Source organism: Gymnoscopelus microlampas (genome assembly GCF_963454915.1).
Source record: "Gymnoscopelus microlampas genome assembly, chromosome: 17".
In the NCBI taxonomy this organism is placed as follows: Eukaryota; Metazoa; Chordata; class Actinopteri; order Myctophiformes; family Myctophidae; genus Gymnoscopelus; species Gymnoscopelus microlampas.
In genome coordinates this window covers 31,599,018-31,611,082 of record NC_139954.1, presented here as the reverse complement: position 1 = coordinate 31,611,082, position 12,065 = coordinate 31,599,018, and the positions used below count along the sequence as shown (strand labels likewise).

The 12,065-nt window shown below is 40.2% G+C and overlaps 1 protein-coding gene across 1 annotated transcript in view; it reads left to right on the top strand.

The window, feature by feature from the left end:
* The first annotated feature begins 5,248 nt into the window (after window positions 1-5,248).
* agps (alkylglycerone phosphate synthase) overlaps window positions 5,249-12,065 on the top strand; it is a 32,477-nt gene continuing 25,660 nt past the window's right edge. Inside the window, exons 1-5 of the mRNA XM_084083709.1 lie at window positions 5,249-5,482; window positions 9,063-9,152; window positions 10,929-11,019; window positions 11,117-11,237; window positions 11,491-11,565. Of these exons, the coding sequence (XP_083939835.1) occupies window positions 5,283-5,482; window positions 9,063-9,152; window positions 10,929-11,019; window positions 11,117-11,237; window positions 11,491-11,565 (577 nt within the window). The 5' untranslated portion in view covers window positions 5,249-5,282. The remainder of the gene's footprint in view (window positions 5,483-9,062; window positions 9,153-10,928; window positions 11,020-11,116; window positions 11,238-11,490; window positions 11,566-12,065) is intronic.

The following is a 12,065-nucleotide window of genomic DNA, read 5'->3' as shown; positions in this document are numbered from 1 at the left end:
AAAAATGACGGAAAACCCCAAGCAGCACGACGGCCCCGCCCACAAGCTGCGGCAGCCAGTCAAGCGCTTCGCTGGGATCGTCCCCTCCAACGTCCTATGAGGCGATAACAGTGGTGTAAAGTAACTAAGTACATTTACTCAAGTACTGTACTTAAGTACAATTTTGAGTTTTTTTTTTTACTTTACTGGAGTATTTCCAATGTTCAGTACTTTTACTTCTACTCCACTAGTACATCTCAGAGGCAAATATTGTACTTTTACTCCACTACAATTATTTGCAAACTTTGGTTACTAGTTACTTTGCAGATATAAATGATTACATTATAAAACATACATTAACCACTATAGCCCTATTTTATACATAGGCTATTTGAAAATAGCTAATCTACAAGCTCACAACAGGTTGCATCGCGACGCGTTGTGAACTTGTAGAACAAATATTTTAGTGCTTTACTTTTGGTAAAAAAAGTAAAAGTTCCCCTTCAACGACGCCCCCCCCGCCCCGCCCCATGGCAGGGTTGCCATGTCCGCTTACTATAAGCGACTTTGGGCTTGTTTTTATGTAAAGTTGCGTGTAAATATTGGTTAGTTGCGTTTTTTTTCGGGGTCTTGTTTCTAAAGTGTACTTGCTTATTTATTTAGGCTTGCTTCCAAAAAAAATATATTATTTCAACCAGGGGTTCTCTCAAATATTTTCATGAAAATGTTTTGTGGCACAGGGAGCATTTGTGTGAATGTTTCAGAAAATATTATATATATTCCACATTTTATTGCAAGAGTTTTTTTTTAAATAGCTGATCTACAAGCTCACAACTCATCAGCTTGTATGCAGGCCTGGGTTTAAAGTGCTTATGTTGCTTCTTTTGGACTTGTTTTCCTAGACCTGGTTGCTTATTTCTCTCACAAGATATGGCAACGCTGGATGTGACTGACTCTTATCAGATCACAAATAGTTGCTAAACAAGAAATGTACACCACAATTGTGTCAGTGAAATGTAAAGTTAATTTATAGTTAAATAGTTTTAAGTTTTAACAATGTGCATACATTTGATAGGCCCACACAGGAATAGCCTATTTACGCCACACGCTGAAAATGCCTAGCAGGTATTGAGAGACCTAAATTGAAACCCTTTTTCTTTCTTTCTTTTAATACAGCTAGTTGGGTTGATTGGTCCATGATGTCCCATATGCTTAGCTAGCTACGTAGGCTGCCTATCTGTAGGTGCTGCAAAAATGTCGAGATAGGTCTGCGCTACACAGTTTTGTCTGGTGTATAGCGACTCCCTCTGGTTGCCATTACTTGACATGGAGACAGGCTGGGGCCCTGGGGCCCCAATGTCCCGTACAGCAGGTTCTCAACCTTTTCAGGCCAAAATTGGCCATGAGCCCCCCCAAAAATAATCATATTTGAACTGGGGACCCCTGATTAGCACTTGGAATGTAGGAGTTGAGGCATTCAATTTTGTTTGTCTCGGTTCCACAGATACATATTGTGAAAATAGCAGATCTAGATATATATTTTTAGCCTTTTTCTTATATTATTTGACAATTTGGCAAATGTTTGACCAGTTTTATATTGTAGTTTGTTGATTAGTTTTGATGCAGTAATTGTTTTTTTCTTTTCTTTTTTTAGGTATTAAAATTGTCTTAAAAGTCCTTAAATTGTCACTTCACTGGGGGCCCCCCTGGGGATCCCTACCCACAGGTTGAGAACCACTGCCGTACAGACATGTTTAGCCTACGTATGGGAGACGCATCATTGCGTCCGTCTGTCACAGACATTATATGCTAAAAAGGTAAATAGAGACTTTGGTTAGAGTTAGACACAGTAGGCTCTTTTAAATAGACCACATTCCCCGTTTTAAAATGTTTATGACTAAAAATAGATACTTCCCCCCCTCTTTATATTGCCTTAAAACAGCGTTCTCTTCGATTAGTCTGTTCCGAATTCACAATGGCCTCTCGTACGTGTCGATATGTCATAGGCCTACTTGCAAAGTTCTATTAATGCCAAGCATTCTCGCGCCTCGGCGTAAACAAGAAGTTGAATTGCGTTATAATGAAGTAGCATTTGAAAGATGTCGAGGTAATAAGGAGCACTTAAGTACTTGCTCTTGCACCTATGTGTAAAGATCCTCACACTGGTGCAGCCCACTGTGCCACTGCGCAGTGGTGGAAAAAGTACTCACATTTTTAACTCAAGTACAAGTATCAATAATGTAATGTAGAAATACTCTCTTACAAGTAAGTCCGGAATTCAAAATGTACTTGAGTAAAAGTACAAAAGTATTGGTATCAAAATGTACTTAAAGTACCAAAAGTAGAAAGTACTCATTATGCAAAATGTCCCGTTTCACAAGTTTTCTTTTGGAAAAAGTCATCTTTTGAAAATAGCACATCTACAAGCTCACATGCCTCACATTGCCATGCATTGTGAGCTTGTAGATCGGTTATCTTCAAATGACCGAAACTTCACGGCTGAAGTGGTTAATGTATGTTTTGTAATGATACTATAAATCTACAAAGTAACTAGTAAAAGTTTTCAAATAATTGTAGTGGAGTAAAAGTACAACATTTGCCTCTGAGATGTAGTGGAGTAGAAGTAAAAGTAGGCTACTGACAATTGGAAATACTCCAGTAAAGTAAAAGATACCTCAAAGTTGTACTTAAGTACAGTACTTGAGTAAATGTACTTGGTTACTTTCCACCACTGCCACTGCGTGAAATTACACTAAAAAAGACTTTTTTTTTTCTCTCTCCCCCTCAAGCGCGTTCACGAACACGCGTTCACGTTTGGCAGCTCCACGTCGACATTCTTCCAGCTGCAGATAGTGAACTGCACAGTACTGAAAGAAGAAAGGTAAAAGCGGCATAAGGCACCTTACAGTTAGTATACTGCACGTCTACAGACGAACATCAACCGCTGTGAAAACAGCCTTAAGTGACTGTTAGCTTATAACGGACGACAATGTTTTCAGATAGCTTTTTCTTTTTGCATTTTATGATCCACACACTATTTTCCCTCGTGCTTGGATTGCAGCTGGTCACTTGCGTCTACCTCTGTATCAGGTACAGTATGGCTTAAATAACCAACTTTAACATATACAATGTCAAGAAATACATTGTCACAACAATGACTTAAACATAGCACTGTTTGTTTCACTGCCTTATTTGCACTTTTAAAAGTTGCTGCCAATTAACTGCTGCTGAATTAGCAAGTCTCCTCACTACCTTTAAATATAGCCTACATAACTCAATATCTGGATCTCATTTGGCAGTGCATATTTATTACGTTATAACGTTTAGTAGTTAGGGGAGAGTCCATTCCCCATTACTCAATTCAGAAAGTTGTTAAAGTTCAACAGGTAGGATCATCATACAGAAGGGCAAAGCTCTTTAAGTAGGATCATTCCTACAAAGTAAAACGTATTTCCAAATGTGCTTTTAAGAGGTCCTCCGATTAGAGACACTGACCTATATGTTAACTTTATAGCATTGAAGGTGGTCATGGTTGAATTAGTATAGGCAAAGACATGACATGCTCTCTGGTCAACTACTAAACCATTTTGTTATCTAATCAATAGTAATTGGGGATAATGTGCAAGAATCACTATGTACAGTACCGTAACCTGTGTATATGGGTCAAGTAAAGACTTGTCTCACATTCAGTCATTAAAGTCAAAGCATTCAAGTTTTGTCTACTTGTGGTACTCAATCAAGTATTACCCAATGTGAAGGTTGAATTGTGACAAGGTTGAGTTGAAAGCATATTGCTTACATAAAGATAGAAGTTGTCTATGGGGTTCAATAAAATGAGGAGTGTTCTGTTTTGTTTTGTGTGCATTATTACAGGTTAAAGGAGCACTGAGTTGTGAGGTGGCAATGGCCTGCACAAAGGACAAACCAATGAGGTGGCACTGACTTTCCAAATAAAGTTCTGTGATACACTTAGACTCTAATTGTTTGCAGTCAGTGCATTACAGAACTTTGTTTTGTGAGTTAATACCTTGGCCTGTGGGAAACAAATCTACACGTGGACTATCATCATTTCACAACATTGACATGTATGATTTTTGTCAAGTTTGATTTTTTTGTGAAATAAAGATTGATTTTTTTAACAAGTGTTTCTTGCAGGTTCTATGACTCTGGTATTATGACGATGTCAAGGGGCAAACTTGCTGCATTTGATTGATATAAACCTCTGTATTGCATCATTACTGTGTGCCATATGGAAACAGAAGTCGTACTGGTCATGTGACTCTGTGGAGGTGAGGCAGAAAGGTAAACAGAAAAGTGAAAGGGGTTAAGGATTTTATCAGTTTCAGACCATTCCACAAATACAACATAACATAAAATAAACCTTAATGGATGGTCTTAGTAATACGCTTATGTCTGAGGGTTGTTTATCTATCTATCTATCTATCTATCTATCTATCTATCTATCTATCTATCTATCTATCTATCTATCTATCTATCAATGTATCTCAATACTAAACTAATTGTGTAAATATGGTTCTTCTTGGGATATTACACCATACATAAAATAGGCATAGACCTATACATGCTGATGTTTAAATAGACAGCTTCATACATAGACTACAGTTTAATTATAGCACTGCCACGATGCAAGGAGGCTAGATCATTGCACAATTTTACATGGGTAATTGCAGACAGACAGACACATCTTTGGTTATGGTTCAATATGCTGCATATATAGTTCATTTCAGTCGTCTCAGAAAGTTGAGCAAGCATAATCGTTTTAGGATTTGACGAAAACTTAGATCTGGTGAACTATCATTTGTGTGAATTTCTATGAATTGAATACACAGGACCCTAATGGAAACCATTATAGTGCCATAGTGCTTTCTTGGGTTCAATGACCCTTTTTGCATTGTATTTGTAGTATACTGTCTGTCCTTTATTTGTAAACTGTTAATAAAGTATTGGATCAATTAATCAATAAATCAAGTGTATCAACATTTTAAACAGCCACACGGGCACTTTCATTGTGGATTCACTTTGAAATGTTCAGTTTGCTTTTTGTATGAGTGCGAAATTGCCTTGTTTCGGGTCTTTTAATCACAGTAGAACAGCTTTACTATCATTCACACTCGCACGTCCCAGTCAGTCAGAGACCAGTAGAGCAGATATGCAACAACCCTGTATGCATTGCAATGCATGACGGGACACAGTGTGATGATCGTACCTCATATCCTACTGTATAAGTATCGCTGACCTCTGACAGACAGGCGCTCCCCTCCCTTCACAAACACGGAAGCAGCATGGCGTCAAACGGCAGCAGCAGCTCCGACAGCCAGCGGATCAAAGCACAGCAGAGACTGAGGATCATCGCTGGACATCTACAACAACAGAGACCTGTGGACGGAGGCTCGGCTAGTGTCGTGGCCGTTGAGTGCAAGGCAGAAGAGGGTAACAAGCCAGATGTCGCCAGCAGTACGAGGACGTCGGTGCCAAGGAGGAGGTAAAGGCTGGGGATGAGACGGTGGATGATGATGGTGATGTTGTTGTGTGGAGTCTTTAGCACATCCTCGTCAATTAGCTCTAGCGATTCTTCATCGCCAGTGTGATGTCATGTATTGATTCTGCCTCTTCTTTCAAGCTGTGTTGGGACAAATCAGTGCACAAATCGGTTAGCCTGAGTTAGCCCGTTAGCTCAAACAAAAGTGGCCATTCATTCACTATGAAGTGGGTGCGGCTGCTGGACTCCTTGCTAACGCTCAGTCAGTGTCCAGATTTGATCGTTTACCGATGAATATCTAACGTTTACTCACCCTTTGTTACTGTGTGTGACGTGTGTGTATATACATACATATATAGACTTTGAGGTACTGGTCAAACTATTATTTTGCAGTCTGAATGGTGCTGCATTGCTTAGACAGTTACTTATGTCATCTTTTTACACTCTCTGTGGCAGATACAGAGTAGCGGGTGTAGGATTCAAGTGACTTTGCTTCATCTTTGCAATTCCAAGTTGAAATTCAATAATACACGGACTGCTCGATCGTTTCTAGGTCAAGTGGCAATTTAACCAGTGTAGCGTTAATTCTGCCTGCCAAACTGACGTGTTATTAACTAATGAGGAAGTGAGGGTTATGTGATATTCTATTAATTATTTACATCGTGTTTAATTAAATCAGTACATTCCCTCACTTACATTTACTCTTGCTTTTAGTTGTCTCACGTTAACTCATTGCACACTGTGCAATTTTTTGACATTCACCAAAAGTTTAGTAGTAGGCCTAAAACTTTTCCATCTTTAAAAACTGATCTGATTGGTTAAGATTGTGGTCTGACTTTCAACCTATGAGGCGCTCAACTCCTTTTGAGGAAGTGACCACTCTGCACTGACATCTAGTGTCAGCCTCAGATAAGTAACAAACTGTTATTTCCAAAATAACCTATCTACAGCTGTAGAAGGAATTCCCCTTGAGAATTAACACACCTTGTTCTGGTCGACATGACATTCTGATAATAAAGTCAAATGTTTTGTCTTAGAATACAGTCTATTCCACCAAAATGATTGGGGGTGGGAGGTGGCCCTTTTTATCACATGGAGGAGGCTAGACCAAGGTCTTATTGTACACCAATAAAACAAAACTACCAGATAATATTTTGAAATATTTACTTAATATACTTTCCCCCTGTTTTTTTCTTTCTTTCTTTGATGGGTATACTTTGAGTATAAAATATGCGCATATATTCAGTGGCCTCTGGTTGTTTCAGTCACCGTTTTGTTGTGATGAGCCAATGGTTACATGTTACAATATGCCACACTTTTCACTGTATTGCTTCCTATGATCATAAGCCTGTGATTTTGATGCAGTGCTTTGAAACTGTTTAAAGCAAACAATGTTGCAGGTCGTCACAGTTTTGGGATAATGCAACTTGCAAGTGTTTGCAAGTTGCAACTAGTTGTGTTGCGACTCATTGGTGTGTGGACTGGGCTTAAAGGCCAGTTTTGTCGCAACTCCTTGCTACTAAACCGTTTTAAGGCCAGTCCACACCAATGCAACTCTTTGCATCTGCCATTGGGGATAATGGTTGCAAGTAGTTACATGTTGCGTCGCGAATCATTGGTGTGGACTGGCCTTATGGGAAACTCATTCAAACTTATCTCTGTGTTGCTTCCCCATAACCATGGTTCATTGTTGAAATGTCTAATTAACCACCACTTTAAGGCCTATATACTTGTATGACTTACAGTTAGCTGATCTACAAGTTCAGTTTGTTTGCGATGAGTTGTGAGCTTGTAGATATGCTAGGGGGGGGGGGGGGGGGGGCATTTTAATTATTAGAAAATTGCCCAAAATAGGGGTGCCGGGGTTAATGGGAAGTATAGCGAAAATGTGAAATCAAATATCAACCGTGCGTCCACAAATGGAGTGACGACACCTTAAGTTACACACACATAATGTGTACTCTGACTGTATTTATGTTGGTGACAATAAGGCACACTGTCAGAGAGCCTTAGATCAGGGCAGGACCAGCAGCATGTGACGGATTGGTAATTAGGCCTACACCACTATCCCTGTCCATAGATAAAAGCTGACCATACATTCACTGCGCCCTCCGTGCATTTGCTGCCCTTTTTGCGTATAAATTTCCTGTCAGTACCTGTGCCATCTCTGACAGGACATCATTGGAAGGAAGGATTCATGAAAAGTATAATTCAGCGTGTCTCTGTTTCTGCTCCAGCCACTAATTTATAGTGAACTCCACATTGACGGGGATTAATCTTTATCATTGCTTTTATGCCACTATGTTGACATCCCATCCTAAGTGAGTCATGACTTATGGTCTCTCTGTGCGTGCTGGTAGAGTAGTGTTTCTTATTTGTGCATGTGAAATCTAGTGTTTATAGGCTATATTTAGCTTTCCCCTTTGTACATGAAAGCAGGGTTGATAATACAGTGCCTTTTTAATTATAGACTAGGGCTCACTTTGTCGTACAACAGTGTCACTCACTGAAGATCGGTTGCTTTCGGCAAGCAACGCCATTGTCCGCTTAACGTTAATATTATGCAACAATTCATTAATCCATGAACCAATCAGCTCTAGCGTACTTGTTTTTTTTCTTTACCTTACATTGGAGTGTGAAAATGACTCTCACGGGTCCATTTTTACTTGTTAAATTGACACTCCAGATTTGGCAATGGCCTTATGATCCATTATTATTTCCCCCCACTGCAGGGCTAGTGGGTGGTGGTGTTGAAGTGTGGATTCTGGTGGATTAGGCTAGCCAGCCTAGCTATGTTGTTGGCTCAGTTGTTTTTAATGTGTTGCTCCCGCTCCTCCAGCTAACGTTACCATGACAACAGGCTGTGGTTACCAGCATGTGGAGCTCTGTGTAGTAGCTAGCACCATATTCCCTGGGTGCTAGTAGTAGCTGTTACACAGGCGTGTAACTATCTGCAACCTCCCAGACTGTGTATTTGCCAACTGATAGCCATCTCAGCCACAAGTGAATGGAATGACTCACTGCAAGATGAAGGAACTGGCATACAGTACTTGTCAAATAGGCTTGGTCTACAGCTGACTAAAAATCTCTGGAAGAAAGTATTATTTTTTAGCATGTTGGTTGCCTGATGTATTTTGAAAACTGTTTAATGGTAGTAAAGGTCATGCACGTTGCGTAAAAATGAGTACTAACCACTTAAACTTGATATACTTTGTTGACCGGGGTCCCCCAGGGGTTTTCCCCTCTCCTCTACACCAAATATATTTGCAGAAACTAGCCGATCTACAAGCTCACTTCATGTTGCGACGTATTGTGATTCGAATGTTTGCCTATTTTTGCAGAATGTTCTTATAACATTGCCAGAATAGGGACGCTATGGTTCAAGTGGTTAAAAAGGACTGTTATGACAACATCGTACCGTAGCTTCCAGCATGCCTACTGATTATTCTCCTGACATTATTGGCCTCCACAAATTACCATTTCATATCATTTTGACATTATCATTCCATGTCCCCCCTTGATTTCAGCAACTTTCAACTGCATGAGTCACCATCTTAAAATTGCCAATCTTTGTTTCCCACAGGCATGAGGTTATGAAATGGAATGGCTGGGGTTACAGCGATTCTAAATTTCTCTTCAACAAGAAAGGTCAAGCAGAATTCACTGGCAAAAGGTAGTAGTAGTATGCTATCATGCTTTTACATTTATTTTTTGACATGTTTTGACAACTAATGATTTAGGAAGACATAAATACCAGATCATTGACTAACTTTGTTAATCTTATTTTGGTGTGGAAAATGCATACTGGTTTCAGTGTACTCTTTTTGTTTGAGTGTGACCTTATCCCAGACACACATTTACTGCATTTCCATACTAAAGTACCAGCAGGTATGAAATGTACATTTTCACAAGCCACACTCAAGCCATGATGCTGCTGAAACCACTGCTATTCTCCTACACTCACAAGAATGTGGTGCTACTGCCATCTAGTGGTTGGCATTTGAATTGATCATTGTCAACTGAGAAGGTCACTGGCTGTGATTGTTAGCCTGTCTTATACTCTGTTGCTAATAGAAGGAGGGTCTGTCCCTTAGCCCATTACTATATATTTTAAAATAGATGGAACCTGTTATGTTACTAATTATTTATGTATCTCTTGGAGCTGTTATTAAACATCCACTGCAGGGCCAAGAAGACGTTTTCAGTTTGTCTTATGTGGGTGTGCAAAGGCGAAAGATATTTCCTCCTATCTTTAGTGACACACAGTAAAATCCTCTGTGTGATCTTAGATATCAGAGTGTACCAAATAGATTTTGATTGCCTAATAACATCTGTTGACCCGTAAAGAAGGTCCATTTGAGTCAATTTTACACTCCTAGTTAAACTAACACCAAGGCTTTTACTGTGCAGAATTGGCTTCAGTTAACAATAGTTCCAGAATGGATCGCTCTTTTTATTTGGCCTCTTCTGTTCTACACCTTTATCTCTGTCAGCAGCAGAGGCACCAGCAGGGATGGGTCTTGTTTTTGTAATCATGATGTATGTTTTTTTTTTAAACAGACAGGCCTGCCTGTCAGGCTGCAAACACAGGGATCTGATACACTGTGTGCCTGCAGAGCTGCATTTTGAGTAATACATCAAATAGAACAGGATGTTGCAAAGCAAATGCCCCCCCCCCCCCCCCCTCTTTTTTATTTTTTATTTTTTGAGCTATTGACTTAAAACAGCGTTGGGTTTTTATGCTCAGGCCATCTCAACTAAAAAGCAACTTGGGCCACATTACAGTAGCCGAGGCTGAATGGAAGTGAATATTCTCCTCCTCCTCCTGCCTCTCCCCCTCAGCTCGCTGTGACAGAGGCTGTTTTCATTAAAGGGTGTGCTGCATGCTCGCTTGGACAAAAGCAGACAACAGTCCCCCTGATGGGGTGGCCCAGGCTGTGCCAGCAGCTCAATTATGCAAGGGCTGCTCCGAGCTATCGCACGGACAGCACCGCCACTGATGCTCTGCTTACCCAATAACCACACACTCTATTCTTATTAGACACAGGGCTTCGACCAGTCACACACTGAAACACGTTTAGTAGAGGAATTAGAACATATGGCTTCATCTTCGTGCAAGCAATAACCAGCATATAACACTACACTTGATTTTTGGTGATCTTTTTTGAATGTTATAGTAGGGCTGGGTGATATGGACAACAATTCTAATATCACAATATTTTTGACCAACACATCCATATTGATATTGTGATATCAAAATTAGCAGTTATGTGAACTTGTAGATCGCACATTTTTGCTGTTTTGGAAATCTTTGAAAGTATAAAATACCTGGCTAAAGTGATTACAATCAGGAATAGACAACAATTATTTCAGAGATCAATATATTATTGATATATTGTCCAGCCCTTTCTTGTAGCAACATTTTCGTTTTGTTTTCCATGTGTTCTAGGTATAGGGTGAGTGGTATGATCCTGCCTAGTCTAAAAGACTGGTTTGAAGGCACCTTTGGAGCCAATATACAGCATAAGTCTCCAGCAACAGTGAGTGTAAATCAGGCCTATTCCCTGAATCCTCTGTAATCAATAAATCACAGCACTAGTTAGTTTGCTAAGCTTCAATACCTTTCTTTTGTTTCAGCCGGTTCTGAATGCTAGTGCTGTATCGCCTCCCAACCTTAACGAGGCCTTTGTGGAAGATCTAAATTCCACGGGTATTCCCTGCTCCCAAGATGCAGAGGACCGGGTGTTCCGGGCCCACGGTGAGGCATACTGGGACGGGGCTGGTCCACCTAAAGTCAAATGATGCCGTCACTCATCAAAAATAACGAATTCAAAACCAGTTATTTTTGGTGAGCGACACTGTTGTACGACAAAGTAGAAGTTCGTTTTAAGAGTGGCGTCACATGTTGAGACTTTTTACTCCACAAATCTTAATGCTACTATAAATCATTATTTTCAGCTTTCAGTGATTTTATTTTATTCTGTGATCATTTATTATGGATTGTCCTACAGGCCACTGTGTACATGAGATCTTCGCTCTACGTGAGGGGAGATTTGGCCGTGTTCCAGATGTCGTAGTATGGCCAAGTGAGTTCAGAATCCGTGTCATTGCTGTTTTCAATTTGTTTTTGTCTTATTGGACCCATTTTTTCATCTCTTTTGCCACTACGCATTTTCATCTCTTTTGCCACTACGCAGTTGAGCTCCCTGTTGGCTCCGGTGATTTAAAGGGTTAATCTCTGCAGAGGCGAGGGGATATTAATATGTATGAGTGGATGCTTAATAAGAAGCGTCAGGGGGAGGACGGTTGACACCCAATACTACACATTCTGGCCCAGCACAGTTGCACCCATGAATTATGATCCTGAGATTGGTTTGCTGTCGTTATGGCTGCCACTATTTTATCATGCAAATGAGAGTTGACTAATAGCTGAAACTTGATTAGCAGGCTCCCAATTGGGCAGGAAATCGCAGAACTGTCTTTCCAACTGGAGAAGGTCCCAATTGTTTTCATTTTATTTTGTTTTTTTTTTAGCCCCCCCCCACACACACACACACACACACACACACACACACACACACACACA